This window comes from Lutjanus erythropterus, chromosome 15 (assembly GCF_056507025.1).
Source record: "Lutjanus erythropterus isolate fLutEry1 chromosome 15, fLutEry1.hap2, whole genome shotgun sequence".
NCBI classification, from domain to species: domain Eukaryota; kingdom Metazoa; phylum Chordata; class Actinopteri; order Lutjaniformes; family Lutjanidae; genus Lutjanus; species Lutjanus erythropterus.
In genome coordinates, this window is record NC_139331.1 from 31,814,687 (window position 1) to 31,834,599 (window position 19,913).

Here is a 19,913-nt window from a genome sequence, read left to right on the forward strand (position 1 = left end):
GTGAAATTCTCTTCCACTCTTGCTTGTTATGAGGCTTTTGATTAATATCTTAAACTGCACTGTACCTTACTTTTCTGTTTGATCTTAATTGTCTTTTAATGTCTTTTTTTTCCTTGTACACTTTGTCTTGATGCTTTCCATGTTTTATGTACAGCACTTTGAATTGCCATGTTGAAATATGCTGTTCAAATAAACTTTCCTTTGATATACGACTTCAGGTGCTCAGCAGTCCGGGGCCTCTGCTGTCATACCTTTTGCTTCAAAATGCACCACACATTTTCAATGGGAAGCAGGTCTGGACTGCAGGCAGGTCAGTCTGGTACCTGAACTGGTTACCTATGATGCCCCTGTACCATCACAGATGCTGGCTTTTAAAGTCAGTGCTGGCAACAATCTGGATGTTCCTTTTCTTCTTTAGCCTGGAGGACATGATGTCCATGATTTCCAAAAAGAGTCCAGTCCATCTGTCTGGAGAATCAGTCCATCTCAGAAGCCCCAGAGAAGTCTGCAGTGTTTCTGGATGTTGATTAAATATGGCTTTGTCTTTGCATGGTAGAGTCTTTGTATTTACTGACAACAGTTTTCCTAAGTGTTCCTGAGTCTGTGTAGTATCCTCAGTGCAATTACATTGTGAGTTTTAGATGCAGTGCTACCTGAGGGCTTAAAGACTACAAGCATTAAAAGTTGTTTTTTTCGGCCTTACCCCTTATGTGCAGAGAATTTCCTGGATTCTCTGAATCTTTTAATGATATTATTCATTGTGGATGATGAAACACTTAAGTTCTTTGCAGTTTTGTGTTGAGAAATAGTTTTTCTTAAACTGTTGGACTATTTGCTCACGCAGTTTTCCACAATGTGATGAACCTCGGCCCGTCCGTGCCTGTGAACTACTGAGCCTTTCAAGCATGCCCCTTTAATTCATGACCACCTGTTACCAGTTAACCTGTTTACCTGTGAAATATACCAACAGGTGTTTTTTTTTTTTTTTTTTTTTTGAGCATTTCGGTCTTTTGTTGCTCCTGTTCCAACTTTTCTGAAATATGTTACAGGCATCAAGTTCAGAATGAGTGTATATTTACAGAAAATAACTAAGTTTGTCGGTTTTAACATTAAATATCTGTGTACTGTGTTCAATTGACTGCAAGTTGATTTGCAAATCACTGAATCCAACCTCCCAACTTTTTGGGAATTGTAGTTGTAGATAAATGATGCTGATTGTGGAGCTTCTGCCCCCTCATGTGGTGTCAGTAGAAAGCAAACTCGACCAAATGAAGTGAAAAAAGAAAGCAAGTTGACAATTCCAGGATCACTTTCTCCTTATGCTTGTATTTTTAAAAGCGTTAAATAACATCTAATTAAAAAAGACGATTTAGAAGGACACATTTGGAAGATGACAGGTGGTGTTGGTGTAGGGGTACTTGGCGGTATGTAAAAAATGTTGGTAACCACTGCTCTGAAGCGTTGGTTTGATCCTGTTTTAATGGTCCTTTCTAGTAGACACTTCGTAGTATTCACCATAAGGTGTGAATACAGTATGAGAGATGCACAGCAGGTGCTTTAGTCACCACGCTGTCATGGGAATAAGCTAGTTGATGGACAGAGTAAGATGTGGGAGTAGAAGAATCTCGAGGAAGGGAGGAATTTCCCCTAATCTTTTCCGCATGTCCACAAAATTACTCACGCTTCCTCCACCTGTCTGCTCTGCTTTTTTTTCCTCCACACACCGATTCTCATCCCCTCACTCAACATTGTTTAAAATCTACCTTAATCTATCTCACTGTCATTTTTGTCCCCTCACTTTTCTTCCTCTCCTCTTGCTCCAGGTTCCCTCCATTACCCGGTCTGTGGGCCATGACAGGATCCTGGCTCTCCGCCAGCAGACTCAGTTCCTCTGGGACGCCTACTTTTCTTCTGTAGCCAAAATCGTCTTAACTACTCTGGAGGTAAGATTGAACAAAAATGGTCTTAATGGGAGTTTTGGATCTGGTTTTGTCAGGAGAGCTTTATTTAATCAACCAAACTGCTACATCTGGTTCTGTGCTGAACATTGCCGCGGGCTATGCATCACCTCCAGAAGATAAACTTTTAAAAGAAATCTTCCTCCAGTTGTCATTTATATTTTTTTACCTTTTTTATTCAAAGAAGGTTAACTGAATGTGCCCCCTCTTCTCCAGCAATCTTCCGCTTCATATTCATATTTTACCACCCAGACGCTGTTCAGAGCGAGCAATCGTATAACAATAACAACAGAATATAGCTCCACTAATGTAACCGGGGGTTATTTGTCTTGCTCAAGAGCACCTCAAGAGTAATTTTTGATGGAATGTGTTTTTAGGTCGGTGTCGCTTTTGTTACTTTTTACAAAACGTCGTTATTCAGCCAACTTTCAGATATTTTCAATGAAAACATTTCCTGCCAGTGGACAGAAATAACAGTTACCTAAAATACAATTTCACAACACAATAAATCAACCCTTGAACAGTCAGTACTGCTATGATTTGATTTTAATCTGGTCAGATGACCTGGGAAATGAAACTCTTTGAAAGCACTGCATCCAGAAGACATTTAAACTTGTTTTAAAAAGTCTATAATCTAAATTAAACACATTGTTTTTTTCTCTGGAACTGATGATGGAAACTGCTGGAGAGTGAAGCCATCCCGCTTCGTCTCCGTTGAGAGCTCAACTGAGCAGTACCTTCTCCTGCCACGCAGCCAGCAAGCTGGCACTGGTCAGACTGGGAGATCCACGTTTTCCGTCTAGTCCCACCCTACTGTGCTGTGATTGGCTACTACTACTGTGCTCTGATTGGCTGTGAGTGTGAGTGTTGATATTGACAGTTGGGAGAAGTTTAGTAACGATGTTGTGGATCAAACACAGGACTTTCCCCCAGGAGACTGGGCTTTTTGTTAGCAGATTTAGCAGACAGTTATTTTAAGTTTTCAGTCATTGTTTGGTTACCTTTCGTAACATTAGAAAGACTTTCTGGCAATCACAAGGACGTACCGTCAAGGCAACAAATACTAGCCAATCACAGCACATTAGGACAGGACCAGGCAGAATATTCTTGGGGAAAAAATAGCATGGAATATCCAAGTGAACACAGTCAGACTGGAACAGATCACAGCATCTGAGACCAACGGTGGCCAGTTTGACAGGAAATACAATTAAATACCAAGGTGGTTTTCTTGCTGGGTTTGGCTCCTGGCACCCGAGCGAATTAGTTGACACCAGCTACAGATAATAGCTATCAGCTGCAGTCACAATAATAGCTGTCCTTCGGATCGCTCTGTAAATCACTTTGGTACTGTACTCTGTCGTCAAACTGGCCTTATTACATTTAATTACATCTTTAAGACAAGTCCAAATGGTACCAAATTACTACTTTACATTACTTTAAATCCAGGAAATTATTCATGGCACTGTTAAAAAAGTATTTGACTGTGTAATAAAAGTTAATGACAAGTCCAAAATGTACCACTGTAGTTTAGAATAAGGAAAATATTCATGACACAGTTATAATGGTCTCATGATGGCCAGAGTCAAAGCCAACCACATCTTGATCACAGTTTAATGTACTGTTAATATAAAAATGTAATGTCAATAATGTCAAGTTGTCATAACAAAGACACCTCAAACAATGTCAGCAGTCATTAATAGTCATAAAGACTCTTCATTACAGGTGTCAAATCTAAAAGGGAGGACACTGATGAACACAGAAATGAAAAATGAAATCTGAACACAGTGTGAGCGTGAGGGAGAAAGTGTGGAGTGTCAAATGTGAAGGAAGTCTGTACTGCATGGCACCCCGCGGGTTAGAGAGTCTGAACTATGTTTGTGTGTGGGCGTATACGCCCGCTGTCGAGACTCGAAAGCCAGAGGCTGGCTCATTGAATGACCTCGCCGGCTCAAGATGAAGATGAGGATGTCTCATTGGCTTCCTCCCCTTATTCTGCTCTCCGTTGTTGTTAGTTTGCTTCCTCGCAGCCTTGGTTCAGTCCTCAGGGACTATTTGCTCTCTGTAGCATCTTTGAATACAGACACAGAACATAATAATCCTCTTTTATTACCACCATCAGCAGCAGCAGCAGCATCACATAAACATCACTATAATCACTGTGATCTCTCTCATAGCACGCATTACAGTGTATAAATATCACAACGTCTAACACAAATACTAAAATCATTATCACCATTACCTTCTCTCATTGTGTTCTTCATTGCAATAATATTGAAGTCGACGCCTTTCAGCTTCACGCTTGTTCGGATGAGGTCAGTGTCCTAAACAAAATCTGAGATTAGTCATTTGCATAAACACTAGAGTGACGTTAGAATCTGTATTCTGTCCACGATGTAATGATTTAAATGTTACATAAATTAGTGTAAAAGTGCAAATGCAAAGTTTTAAAGGACCAGTTTGTAGGATTTAGTGGCATCTAGCGGCGAGGTAACACATCACCTCACCCTCCCCTTCCAGGCGTTTAGGAGAACGTACGGTGGCCACAAAATGTGAAATGCTTTATCTAGAGTCAGTGTTTGGTTTGTCTGTTCTGGGCTACTGTAGAAACATGACAATGCAGCAGCCTTTGTGGAAGAGGACCCCTGCTCTCTGCCCTTATGTTAACAAAGACATAATGATTCTTATTTTCAGGTGATTATACACTAATGAAAACATTCTTATGAATATTATACACCTAGTCCTAATCCATCAATAAACGATCGATCAAATGATCTCACTCTCCCTCCCAGCATCCATCCCCACAACTAAAGCCCTGTTTAAGTCCTTTTTATACTTAATCAGCAACACTTCAGTCTGAAGAGTTTGGAAAGGAAGTTGATCAGAATCAGAGGGCGAAGAACTAATTTTACTTTTAGTTTTGACAGTTTTAGATCATCAGGAAAGAGCAGGGCTCCTGCTGGACATTAAGCAGAGACAAAACATCATCCATGATAGATCAATTTAAGATGCATGTAAGAATTTAAGAACATTAAGATTAATAATAACTGATAATGATGATAATTAACATTAAGAACATTTAAGAACAATTTATCTCAAAGTAATGACTACTTGGCCAACCTCAAAATAATGATAGTATCTCAAAGATATTGAGTTGGTATCTCAAAATAATGACTTAGTATGTAATTTTGAGAAAATTTCTCATCATGATGACTCACAGGATCTACTTTTTCCCATCAATTTGGAGAAATGTGCTTTCATTGATACTGATTTTTCAGAGACAAGCGTGTAACGCAGATCTGTCTGTTCCTCACTGTCACAGATACTCCAGTCTGCAGTGTAGTTCATATACTTCACTGATACAGTGTGATATTACAGAAAAACACTGGAAAGTTTTTATATCACTTTTACTCTTCAGTCCATTTTTACACACTCTCTTTCACTTGTCCTGAGCTCTCTCTCTCTCTCTCTCTCTCTCTCTCTCTCTCTCTCTCTCTCTCTCTCTCTGCTCTCTCTCAGTGCAGTATGCACAGTGTGTGATACGTATAGGTATAGGTAGCAATGGTGCTGCAGAAAGAGACAATATAAAGATGAAAAAAACTTAAACTTGTCTAATGTTGTCATGCATTAAGTGAGAGGGATGTATAGAACTTGTAGGAAGGAACCATCTAAAAGTAGTCAATCTTTAAGCCTCCTGTCTATCCAAGACTGTATGTTCAGACCTAATATGGACAAATCTGATCAGCAGTCCAGTCTCCAGTCTCATGGTGTTGTATATGTTCGCCCTTTTGTTCAGCTTAGTAATATAAACATTTTATCAAATTGCAGCATTTTTTTTTCTTTTGAAATCACAGTGAAAACAAGACCTCAGTGACACCACCAAATACCCAGTGCTAGCAGGGTATGAAATTAGACAGAAGCCCGCTGACAGCTGTATACTGCTGGCCAGATGTGCTAAAAACCCAGAGCCAGCACGCCACCAGGCTAAATGGGTGAAATGAGGCGTTGTTGATAACTGTAGTGTCCCACATACTGCGAGCCTGACAGTTGGTGTCAGGAGGTGTGTGTGTGTGTGTGTGTGTGTGTGTGTGTGTGTGTGTGTGTGTGTGTTTGTGTGTGTGTGTGTGCGTGTGTTTGTGTGTTAAGAGCTGGCTGTAAGTGCCAAGCCAATTCTCCACAGATCAGTAGCTGTGGAGTCATGGAGAAAAAAAGGAAAACCAGAAAGCCTAAAAAACCTGTTCTTTCACACTTTGTTCAGTTTGTTCAGAGTATATCTGTTTATTTAAATGCAAACGTATGTTAACGTGTAGTGGAAAATGTTAATAACCTATCTTGATTATTGTGGATATCAATTATGATTAGGAAAAATCAATAGAATCGATTCAGTCACTTTTAAGTGCTTTACACCTTCGTAATAAATCCCATAGGTTGAAATTATTTCTGCCAATCATTCAGGTTTTAGATTAAATAAACACATTTAAAGTAAAAGATTAAAACTCGTTATCTTTTTTTTCTCAGTTGTATGATTCATTTCAAAACTAAATCAGATAGAAGAAAATAACTTTATCTATTCTGGGGGAAAATGTTACAGCATTGCAGTACAGAGTAGCAAAGAATGTAAATACGTGTAAAGAGTGCAAATATAAAATATTGATAAAAAAAAAAATCCAGAATCCACAAAATCCAAAATATACACAATGCCCAAAATATAGACAAGGTCATCGGTCTGGATAATAAGTTGCTCATATCTCAAGTTGCATCTTGGTGAGTTGCATGTAGAGAAACAGAGAGAGAATAAACAAACAGAAATCTGTACAAGATGACATCAGAAAATATTTGTTTTTGTGGTTTCCAGTTGTATAAGTGTAATTCCAGTCACTCTATCAGCTGTAAAACAAAAATGCAGCCCTCTACCCTAAATAATTACATTAATAAACACCCAATTTGCAACAGCAAATATGGTTTTAGGGAAACATAATGCCGATCAAATTGTACTATCTATTAACACAGTGGGGAAACGTTGTCATTCAACTTACCCAGCAAATTGCAAAACTGTTGGTAGTGAAGGTATCAATAAAATGTTCAGCGAGAACACGTACAATTTTAAATGTTGATAATTAAAAGCAGTGTAATGCTGTGGACAGGTTCGGCAGCAAAATGTATTTTAGACACTTAAAAAAGGTCAGTATGCTATACTTGCTGGCTGTCAGACAGCCTTTTCTGGCAGGAAACCACTGTTATATAAGACAAATCACTCTCCCAACCAACCAAAGTCCATAGGTGAAATCAATAATTTTACCCCACAGAATACAGGAGTTGCTGGTCGACTGCTGCTTTGATCTGTTAGTTAGTTTGTTATTATGTGACTTTCATACTGAAGTCACACAATAACACAAACTTACAGATCGAGACAGTGGTAGACTAGCAACTCCCGTGTACTGCGGGATAAAATGGTGTTATTTATTTGTTTGTTTGGTTAAAAGAGATATTTGGTTTATGTAACATTGGTTTCCCATCAGAGAATCTGTCTGACAGCAAAGTAAAGCTGTGAAAGTATTCCAAATATAACACTTTAACTAATGTTGTTTTTTGTTAGGTTTCTAAAATATGTTTGGTTGCTGACCCTATTCACAGCTGTACATGGCTTAGCATCTGTGATGATGCTGCTTCTCCAAACTCGGGTCGTGCCGACCGCCGTCTACTGACTATCAGTAAGAACCTCATGCAACCCCACTTCACATAATCTGAACTATCCATTAAAGCAAAGTGCTTTTGTTGCAGGAGTCTGGATGTGGACCCTGGACTCACAGGGTGTCACAGGTTGGACTTGTGAGTCCACCGCATTATATAAATGTGTGGCATTCTCTTAAAGAAACATTGTCTCTGAACATAATCCCAGCAGGGTGATGTCACTGCAACAGAATAATGAAAACAAACACAAACAGGGTTCAAAGTGTCACTGATAAGCTTTTAAAATCTCATATACTGCAGGTCTAACACCTGTACTCACACGCTCATCTAATGCTGATTCGATAAAGCAAGCTTCTATAGTGTAAAAACACTTCTTTAGCACAACATAAATAAAGCCATCACACCTTTTAGAGAGGTTGCGGGGGTTTGTCACGTGGGGACCTGAATGTATTTGCCTGACTTTGTGACAAGTGGAGAGAAAAAGAGTTAAATAAGAGAGGAAGAAAAAAAGGAAGACGGAACTACTGTTTGTGAGATTTTCCTCCTGAGGAAAAAACATTTTTTGCTCGATCCCACAAAAGCTTGTTATTCAGCATCTGGTGAGGCAGACGGCTACATGATCATCCCTCACCAGTGTCCGACACCACCTCTCATCCCTTCATAATGGAACACAGATGTGTGTGTGTCACTCTAACTTTGTGTTTGTGTTGCGGTCAGTCTTTTATTCCCGACATAAAAATTTACTCAAGTACAAATTTGAGACACTTGCACCTTAGTTGAGTGTGTCCATTTCATGCTATTTTTACACTTCTGCTCCACTCGTACTACATTTTCTTGCAGCAACGCTCGTTACTCCGCAAAGTAAGATTTTCCATACAAAAAAAAAAAAAATTAAAAAAATTCTCTTGCACACCTGAGACGTTTTTGTGACGTTTTGGGTGGAGTGGGTACACCTTGTAAAAAGAAGAGGAGGCACATGTACTTGTCTTCAGATTCATTCATTCATTCATTTAAATTGTCACAATATTAATAAAAGAATTGTTTATTTATGTATTTACACAAGGCTTAACAGATCAATGAATATTTTTAAATCCAAAAGAGTTCATAGATTATATTTTAATGGAACAATATAAATCTGTAACTATAAATAAATATATAAAAAGGATTAAAATATTTACTGACTACTAACATGAAATTGATCTCTAAGATTTATTCATCTTTACAATTGGAAAGAGTTTTTTTTCCACCATGTATGTTAAATCAAGGTTGGAGAAGAAGCTAATATAATATTAGCTGAAGAAGATGGCTTTTTTTTTTATTACTCCAAAGATTAAAAATCACAAAAGTAGTAATCCTGAACAAGGACAGTGCTGGAGAATGGGTGGTTATTTGTCTGCTGGTCGTTTTCACATTTTTTTTGGAGTGTCTTAATATTTCTTCCTGTTGGACAGATGTGGTAACAGAGATCAGATCTATAATCAGCCCGGAGCTCGATTTTAATTTCAGCGTTGTATACTGGGGAAATGCACCAACTGGGCTGAAAAAAACAGGACAGACACTTACAAATACTGCTAGCAGGTAGTAAAAAAGCAATAACCAGAAAATGGCTTAGGAAAGAGTCTCCTTCAATCCCTGAGTGGACTCTTTCTGTGAGACACCCTACCAAGAAATGTGAAAAATACTGGAAAGAAATGGAAGTCCTGTTTGAACCCAAAGTGATTTCTTTATATGTGTTTGTTTGGAGAAATTTGCTTTTCCTCTTCGGCATTTTCCTTTTGCACCAACAGAGTTTGAGACATTGTCCTCTGTAGGAAACGCTCTGGATTTGCACTAATCAGAGACAAATATAAAGACTTCTAGGACCTGATGAGACAAAGGTCAGATTCACTCCATTGTCATTCTACATGTTGGACTTTGCTCTTCACGTCTGATGTGAACAGAGTCCTCAAAGATTTATATTTTAAAGCCTTTATAACATCACTATATCATTTTAAAATGATGACTAATGCCAGAATATGATCACAAATGACATCCTTCTTGCTGAATGTTAGACAGTGGTGGATTCAGAGGCCCAGCAGCAGGTGGACGTTGTGTCACTGGTCTTCCTCTGAGGCCCCCTGAAGACTCGCAACACTCAACCAACTAACCTGACCTTTGGTAACAAGCCAGACGGACAATATTAGCTAAATTACTAATGGACTCCTCATGTTGGGAGCAAGTTGATGCCCCAAGTGAAGCAGTTCAAGTGTCTCAGGGTCTGTTCTGTGGAGTCAGTCCTCTTACAAAGAGTCCCCCAAGCACCGGCTGAGCAGCTGAACAGCTGGCTATTTTTATTTCCAAATTTTCGAGCGTGTCTGGAGTAGCGGTGGGAAGTGTAAAGGGGCCACTGCGAGGAAGGTTGTGTTAGTTTTTAATGAGTCGTATGATGTGTCCTGGTGCTCATACAGCCAATTTATTGTTTCTGGATGCGACATGATAGTGGAAAATAGAAATATAATAGTAATAGAATTATTTTTGCAGCTTTGTTTATTCCTAAATAGGCTTAAAATTCAATTATTTTTCATACTTCAAAAACTGGCCTTATTTTCAGCTTTGTATCATTTTTTAAGCTGACACAATTGTTTTTAAAATGTTAAAGAATCTGGTAAATTTTGTTGAACCACGAAGGAAAATCCCTCAGTTTATCTGAATAATTCATAATTTCCCACTTTTGAGCTACATAGTCTTCTTTGAACATGATATTGCACAGTACTTGTGTATGAAATAAAGAGGCAAACAGTAAAAATTTATATTATTAAACTAATCACATCTTTATTTTCCTCTTGTCACACTTTCTCTTCACTCCTCTGCCTCATATTTTCTTCCCTCTTTCTCAACTGCACCTGCTTTTATTTTTGCCTTCATGTTTTTGCATTTTGTTCTTGTTCCATTCAATCTCCTTTTCATTTTTACCTCAAATCCTTCTTTTCTTCCTTGTCTTTCTCCTCACATGCTCTTTTCTCCGTCTCCTCTTTTTCCTTCCTCCTCCTCCTCTCGTCCAGATCATCCAGGACCGTGTGGACTCCCATGTGTCCAGAAACAGGTTGCTGTGGAATTCCCTACCTGGTGGTCTCTATGCACTCCCCCAGTACTCGACTGACCCTGCCCAGTTCCCTTTTTACTATGCCATACTGGGTAAGTGTTGATCCCATCTGATTTTCTTAGATTTTATTTTATTTTATCGACGTATGACCAATTCAAAAAGCTTGAGGAAACATTTATGAAACATATAGATGTGAAAACTAGACAAAGATGTGACTTTAATATACTATACATCATTAGTTTCCTTGCTCCCAAAAATAATATCATTTTCAGTGCATGGCTCCAGCTTCTGAGGTTTTTAGTCAGAGTGGTTTGGCCTCATTGATTTGGCCCATTTATCAACACGGTCAACAGTTGGAGCTGCATCACTGGGTGTGATACGCAGCTCATGGAGGTAATTAAGGTACTTGAAAACCCTTGGCGCCCTTTAGCCGCAATTTGGGTCAAAATCTTTACTCCTCTGAGTAAATAAATCAGTCAGATCTGAACACACAGACATGATGCACATATTTTTAAATTAGGGCTGTCCTGAATATAATTTTTTTGGACTTCAAAGCTTCAGTCAGAATTACCTGCTCGTAGTCAGAACTTCAGCAAGGGGATGTCTGTTCTATACCTGCCCCCAAAGTCCAAGGTCAGTTTTTCCATCCTGTTCTGCACACTCATATCACATGGATCCACCTAGTTTTTTTTTCATGTGTGCAGGTTTTGAGACTAGTTAAACACCATCTTGCTCTTTATCAGCTTTTGCCATAGTTACCATGGCAACAATAACTTTGTTGCTAGAATCTAGCAATCTAGAATCATACCCTCTTAGTAACTTTATTTCTAAAAAGTGACTAAAGTTAGTGACCTATTCTGCAAACAGCGGCAGGTCTTTCCTTCCTCTCTCGCGCCGTGTGCAGACAGTCAGTGTGGCCGTGTGGCAGGCAGGATGATGCCACTTCCTGTGTAATACGTTTCTATGGTTACACTGACGCTCTCACTCTGAGGAGACACTATTTACATTTGTTCCGTTTAGATGTCAATTAAACATCTGGTCCCCTTCTGTCTCTGATGAAATCCTGTCGTAACTTCCTGTAATTGTTTCCAAAGTCTGAACCATCCAAAAACTGTTGTCACACTACAACAAACAAACCGAACTTTGGTTCAGTTTGTTTTGGACTGAGACCACCTCTTTTGATGCCCTGAGACTTTCTCTGGATCGAAACCGTAGTGAGATTTCTCTGTCTACCTTTCATATGGCTTAACGTGATCTCTCCTTCTCCTGCAACCAACACAACCGCTAAGTTTCACATAAATGAAAGCAGAGCTAGTTCTAGCTTCTTTCATTGTAAGAGTTGGCAACACTGAGCTTTGAAACATTTGATTCAGACCAGTGTGCCCATAAATTTGTTTAGAAGTAATATAACACACTGCATAATAAAAGTATAATTACAACCCCAGAATCATCACATTTATAGGTTTGATTAGCTTTGATATCAGAGTAATCAAGTCATAGTTGTCTGTGCACTCATGGGTGCAAACAGAAACTAAAATTGTAAACGAATATAGCCTAAAAAAAACAGGGCTCAAGTTGTTCCCCACAGCTAAAAAAAACGACTCCATGGCAACATTATACTTTCTTTTTGGAGCACGATAGAAGGGTGTAGGTGTTTAAGTGTCACTCGACTCAATTCCCTCCTGCTCTTCTCATCTCTGGCACTAAGAAATTGCAGTGGTGCTTCTGTTCTGTTCTTGCCAGAGATCACCTGTCAATCAGCATGTGCCGTCTACGTCCTTAGATTTTTTTTGTTAATGTACTGAAATTTCTTTTTCTTTTTTTTTTCATCAGTGCAGTTGTGCAAGTTCCAAGATTTTCTTAAATTTATTCCAAGTAAGCTGTAAGCCTCTGCCACGGAGAGCTTGCCTGGAAGCTATTGAGCTGACAGGACTTTATCTCAGGACATTCAGCAAACATAAAAGCAGAAAATATACAAGTTCAATCCATAGTATAGATTGCATTGCATATTATCAACTGAAACTGCAATTAAAATAAGAAAATGTGTAATAATATATTTAAAAATATATGTTGAGAACTGCAGTTGAAGCAGGAACTTAAAACTGCAGGCAGCAAGTGGCCTGGTGTGTGTGTATGAATACGTGGGTGTGTATAGAAATGCATGCCGACTGGAGTGATTCTCAACAGACTGCGGCTGTAACTCAGATCGATGTTTGTCTTTCTCTGAGGAATAGTGGACACAAGGGTTAGGAGGAAAAAAGAAGGGAGGGAAAGAGGGATAGAAGGAGGGAAAGACGGGGCAGTTCAGGTTTATGCCACCGCAGTGAATCACTATTTTAGCTGCTGCCATCTCCAGTGCTGCTGCTCAGGGAATAACTTGTCGTCAATGCCGTGTCTGTACGACGGTCTCACTCTGCTACCTTCCCATAACTTTTGATGGCAAAGCAGTTGCAGCTTCTGCCTGATAGTTTGGAAAAAGTTTGACTTACTGCTCAGCCGCAGTGGCCTCAGGAGCTGTAAGAAATCCTGATTTGATGGCTCAACTTACATCTTTACTTTAGTTTGTGAAAAGTTGTTCCGTTATGAGGGATGTGGAGTGTGTGTGTGTGTGTGTGTGTGTGTGTGTGTGTGTGTGTTTCCTCTTGAGAATCTGGCTGATTTGGCACACATACGCTCACGCACACGTCAACAGCTCTTGCCAAGCAATACTTAATATACCATAATCCTCTTTCAACTGGGTTTAAAGCTGCACCAGGACCAGTAAGGACATACATTCACTCTGAAGAGTGAGCCTGCCCTGGTCAAAAAAGGAGGTGAAACACTGCGACTGCTACTAATTATTATTTTCCTCTTGAGATCATGCATAACATAAATATGTAGGCCTTTTTTGCTATTTGCTGTTTCTGAAATGCAGACATTTCTTAGAGGCAGACTTGTCGGCCCAGTGTGTGAGATCTATGGGCAGAAATAGAATATAGTATTTATAAGTATGTTTTCATTCATGTATAGTCACCTTAAAATAAGAATCATTGTATTGTTGTTACCTTACAGTGAGCCTTTTATATCTGCAGTACAGAGGGAGCAGTACTCTCCTTCATGAAGGGGAGGGTGAGGCAATCTGCAACCTCACTTCTAGATGCTACTAATAAAATTTTGCTTTTTTGTTTGTTTTTTACAGATTGAAAGCTGTGATTTTGTGCAGCATCACAGACAGTAGTTACAGTCAAGATGACACAACCTTTTTCTGGTGCACACATCAAAATGTGCAGCTCATGGAGTGTGATTTTAGTTTTTTTTGTTAAATTTTGTCAAGAAAATAATGAGAAAAGATGAGAATACTCCTCAGACTCACTTTCCTTTTTAAGCCTTTGAACTTTGTCATTGTTTGAGCTAATAACACACTTTGGACTTTATTTTTTTCTGACATTTAGAGACTTTTTCCAATAAAGTGAAAAATCACAGCACATACTGTATATTTAGATATTATAGAGCTTACCCATCGGTATTTTCCATCTTGTGGGCAAATTCCAGGTGAAAAATCTTGTATTTATTCTGTTGAGTATAAATGACCCAGATGCACTATTATAGTCTTGGACACCTTAAAACTTCGGTTCTCGGGGATTTAAACTTCTGGAGTTTCTGGTCCCTGAACTGAGACGCAGCTGCAGCTCCGTCTCTCTCCATGGTCCTGAAACACTTAGACCATGCATCTCTTTTGACATCCATGGTGCTGAAATGGTTGAGCCCGTTCTTTCTTTTCTTACTTTTCTCCACCCTTCTCCATTTATATTCATTTTATTTCAGCTAAACAAACACAATGCAATAAATTTTGACTGCATGTTAATGGTTTTATATTCACTCCAGCATTTTTAAAACTCCATATGACATAGCTAAAGCCAAACCTGAATGCTTTTGTGCATTTTTGTTAATATGGTGCATACCTACTATTGTAATATTAACCCACGGGTAGTTCTCCTGTGGTAATCCAGTCTCATCCATTAATTGCAGAAGTTTGAAAATGCAATTTTTCTCTTCTTCTACCATAATCAGCCGTTGGCGGTGATCTCATCTCATTTTTGTGAAATTCACAATCTAAAAAGAAAACCCTTTACTCCAAAGATAGTGATGCCAGAGGGCTGGGATGAATGCTTGAAGTTTAATTCGATTTTCACTCATTTGCGTTGGAACATTGGATTCTTTTGCTCTCACTGGGAATACCTCTTCAACAGTTTGCTGCTTTTTGTCGGTTACTTGTTTTAGGGTCGACAGGCCAGTACGAGACAATACAATACCTCTTTAATGACACCGGCAGATGCAACAGAGTGAAGGGTAATAAGATATTGACACTTGCCTGCAGACAGTCGCAAAATACGGGAAGATATGCACTCACCAGACCCCAGCTTCTACTGAAAAAAAAATAAAAATCTTTCAATGCCATCCTGAGATCCCTTCCCTTCCTGAGCAGTTTAAAACCCGTTCACACACTGATTCATGTGACTCTAACAGCTCATGACACATGACAGCCAGGTGGACTAGTGACCCAAATGTGACCTCAACCACATCTCTTTTGGTTGAAGACACATTTGTTCAAGGTGTGCTTTTGGGACTGAAGAGAGGCAGATATAAAAGTAGTTTTTTAATATTAGTATTTACATATTACTTGAGCTGTCCCAAATATCATTTTTGGGGCTTTGAAGCTTCAGGGAAAATTACCCACGACTATTCAAAGCTATTACATTGCTATTAATGTGATCATAAGTTTAATGAGAAATGAGGGGCGCAGGGGGCTGCGGATGGCCAGTGAATAAACAGAGTCAAACAGAGTTAAATGAATATAATTTATGTAGGGAAATAAACAAAAGTTTGCTGATACTATCATGCTGATCTTTAGTCATTAAAATTCAACTTCAGTCCTTTTTTATTAGTTGCTGCTCCAATTAATTTTAATGACTGAAAATTACTGTGGGGTGGGGTGGCAGGTCGTGAACTTTTTTTGCCTTCTGAAGGTGGGCGGGGGGGTGGGGGGGGATCCCATCTCCGCCTCCAAAGTCTCAAAAGTCAAACTGATGAGTGAACAAGTGTTGGACGGTTGCGAGCGAGTTGGGAGGATGTAGCTCGCTCTCATCATGGCCCTGTGCTCCCTCGCGAGGACGCTTTTCTGCTCGGGGCTACTGTCCTGTGCACTCGTATCAAGTGCACACGCCTGTTTTTTTAAGCGTGCAAACTTTGAGACTAACTTTTGAGACCACAGAGGAGCGCTTTTTTTTTTTTTTTTTGCTCTTTATCAGTATTTTTATTCTCTTACAGCGCAGCTGATGCAACGTCTCCTTCCTCTTTTAAAAAAAAAAAACAAGTGAGTAAAAACAAAAGCCTTCAAATACTGATTTGGACGTTGGTTACCGTGGTAACAGTAGAAGCTTTGAAGCCTTCAGATCAGCTACAGACTACGACTTCTTAATATGATCAGTGTTTCATCTGCCATCAGCAACCCCAATGTTTTGTTCGACCCACACTAAGAGCAGCGTACAAGCATATGTTGTTTTAGTCATCTGAACTACCAAAACTGCCTTGTACTAATTAGTAGAGCAGTTTCAGTGCAAACGCTGTCCTAAGAAAGGCTTTAATAAAAATCGTGGTGACACGGCTCTTTTCAGAAAAGCGCAGATGAAACAGAAGGACTGAGCCTCTTTCTGTGACCCCCCACAAGGGCAGACCTCGTGCTTCCATAAATACCGCTAAGCCCACCTGAGAAGGCTGGTCAGGGGGCCCGGTGTCAGAGAGATGGATAGAGCAACACTAAAGAGCACTCTGGCTCCACTTATCCATGAGGATGTGTATTCCCTTATTCCCACACCCACCCAACACTTGGCATGCCATGTGCCTGCAGTCCTGGTCTTCTGTAGCTGTTGTGAATATTGCGTGTTCCCATATCTGCCCCAATGTACCTATTGTGTATTTTTAACTTCTTAATGGTAGTTTGTGTAAAGTGAAAAGGTTTGTTTTTAGTGACAAATCCACAGAGAGGTCTCACTTGACTCTGCAGTTCCTCTCAGCTCGGCAGACAGAGTCGGCGTCTTTCAGCTCGTTGTTTTGGTTTCACAGCCCGCAGCGTTACTGTTTTGGTTCACTGTCACCAGGTTCAGGCCGCACTAGGAAGGTGTTTTCAGCAAAAAAAAGACACAGTTAAACCAGACTCAGACTACTGGAATTTTCATATTCACCCCTCCCGACAGTGGACTGGTCGCACAGCAGACATTTTGACCTGTCAGGGCAGGAAAAACACAGGTGGACTTAATAACAGTAATTACAGCTCAGTTCCATTAAGTGTCCCAGTCACAGTGTCAGTGAACCAGCATGCACCACAGAGGGACCTCCATTAAGTGGGATGCAACGGTCATTAATACACCTGTGAGTTTTCTGGTGTGACACGTCAAAATGTCTGCTGTGCAGCTAGTCCATTGGAGGAGACGTCTGGTCTCTATAAAAGCCAATCAGCCAATCAGATTACAGAGTGGAAGGGTTGAAAATTAACACCTTTTAATTAGATTTTCAGAAGACCATCCAGAACAGTGGCAGATAAATGTTTGTACAAAAATAGCTGAGTAATAAAAAACTATTTTGAGAGTCTCTACTCCCCTTTGGTGTCATTTAAAGACATTTTAATAATTTTAATAATTAGATCCTAAACAGGAGGAGGACAGTACAGATGGGTTATCTCTAAGGACAATGAAATGTGTAACGTTGGGTCGCCTTGCTGATGAACAGAAAATGTTATGAATTGGAAGACAGGAACTTGTTGGAAGAGTTTAGTGATTTGATAGGAATAGAAAGAGCTGCTGCTACATTAAAGCACCTTGATCGGGGTCTAAAGGGACTGTGGGATACAACTCCTTTCCAGGCTTTGTGTAAGATTGTATAATAGGATGAACAACAACATGAAATATATGATGAGGTTAGTTATGTATGCAGTGCATGTGTTAAAAGTTCCAGTCTGTAAAATAAAAGAAAAATATGAGTTTAATTTGTTTTTAATCAACAAAATGTACAAAAGCCCTCTTATGTGCCATCAGTACCAGCTCTTCTTATGGTCACTTGTGATTTGCTCACAAAATGTTGAGTTTGTAACCTGTTTCTCATGCTATTAGTTAATTAAATGACTCTAATATTGAAAAAAATATGAATTGTTATCAGTAAACTCAACCTATTCTTGTACAACGGGTCCCCAGATACCACTGTGATCATTCTTGCGTTGTTTTATACTTATGCTTTATATCCAATGCTGTTAAGATTAATTAAATACATAAATCCTTCTACAAGATGAATTTTTAAAACAAGAAAAACCTCAAATACACCGTGTGATGGTGATTGGTATCGGCCGATGCGTCCGGTGATCAGTCATTGGTAATCAGGCCCCAAAATCATGACCAGAGATAATTTTAAATCAAGATATTGACAGTAAATAAGATGATTTTGAAAATCTGTCTGCATGGCTGATATTAAATTGATAAAAAATGACATCGAGATTTCCTGAGTCTCATTGTTTGCTGTTGCATTGAAAATTTTACATCTCCGTCCCGTCTGATGGTGCAAAAAAGGAAAAAAAAAAAAAAAATACATGCACGTTATTACCTGTTTATCATGAAAAACAAATAAATAGTTTAATTAAATTGTCTGGTCATTCCTTATATCCTAAATCCACATGATTTGTTTGATAATCACACTAATAATCAGCATTAAATCACCAGCAGTCCTCAGTAAACATGAAACAAAGATACTGTTGCTGTGCTGCTCCGTGTGAGATCTTTTCTCTCATCTAAATTCAATGACTGTGTGCTAATCATATTATTCTAACACCGATCATGAACATTACACTGTTTACAGTATCAAAACAAGGCAATACATAATCACCGTAATCTGATTAAAATAAAACCATTAGTGTGCATGTAAACACAGTGAATGGTGTTAAACACGTCATGTAACAGGTCGTTAGTTTTGCATCGCATGCTCCTCAATTTAAAGACAGTAGTACATGAATGGATTAATTTATTATGGAGCAGAAAACATATTCAGAAAATAAAATCCAATCGTAGAAGCCGATGCTTTACAATATTGATACATTTCTTTGGCACAGGCTGCCACAGGGGGAATCAATTTCCTCAACCCCATTTACCCATTGTACCGTATGCTGGGGATCATTTATCGAAGGTAGTAATTTAAAGTTTGGTTCCGCTCCATAATTTCTCTTTTTGTCCTGTTTGCTTCATTTGTTTTCCTCAATAAAATGGGAAAAAAAAGTAACTAACAAGAGCTGCTTTATTGTGAGCTTTTAGAAGAAAAAAAACAATTACTCCTTTATAGGAACAAATCAGCATGATTCACAGTTCACTAAAAGAGACACTCGAAGCAAACTGTTCACTCTTGGATTAGACATGTTTACTCATGCTCAGTCATGGGGACTGGGGGTTTATATCCTGTCAGAAAGATGGATGACGGGTGCAGCACAGAGCAGCCTGTGTCCAGTTAACCGTTATGGAGCTTTATGGAGAGCTACATCTGCACAAATCTCTGTTAAAAACCTAAATACAGTTTGCTCATGACAACTGTTTCTGAACTCTGGGTGTCTCTGTGTGCGTGTATGTGTGTGTGTGTGTGTGTCTGTGTGTGCGTGTATGTGTGTGTGTGTGTGTGTGTGTCTGTGTCTGTGTGTGTGTCCAGGTAAGAGTCCCTCACAGCAGTTCACAGCTGTGATCCACACGGTTACTCCTCTGCAGTCCCAGATCTCCCCTGTGGTGAAGCTCATCATCGCTGTAGCCAAGTCCAAGTTCTGTGCACAGGTGGGGAATGTGTCTGCAACAAAGGAAAATGGAAATGGACAACAAACAGTATTATATATGGCCAGTCAAACACAATGGAAATTACACACAGTATCAACAGGAGTTGATACTTAAGGATTTGTAACATGCCTTATCTTTTAGTTAAAGGGATAGTTCACATTATTTGACGTAGTGTTGCATGAGTTACCTACAGTAGATGCTGGTCGATAACTAAGCTGCTGCTGTGGCAACAAAACATATTTTAGCCACTAAAGTAAGGTCTGCCTGAAAAATCAACATCAGTTTAAGTGTACGCTATATTGAGAATATTTTCAACACTTTACTTTGTTGACAGACAGCCTTTCCCAAGGG

General features: G+C 39.2%; 1 protein-coding gene across 1 annotated transcript in view; it reads left to right on the forward strand.

Moving 5' to 3' along the window:
* LOC146314660 (exostosin-1) overlaps nt 1-19,913 on the forward strand; it is a 288,208-nt gene that overhangs the window by 230,876 nt on the left and 37,419 nt on the right. Inside the window, exons 6-8 of the mRNA XM_084738257.1 lie at nt 1,824-1,943; nt 10,688-10,820; nt 19,444-19,562. Of these exons, the coding sequence (XP_084594383.1) occupies nt 1,824-1,943; nt 10,688-10,820; nt 19,444-19,562 (372 nt within the window). The remainder of the gene's footprint in view (nt 1-1,823; nt 1,944-10,687; nt 10,821-19,443; nt 19,563-19,913) is intronic.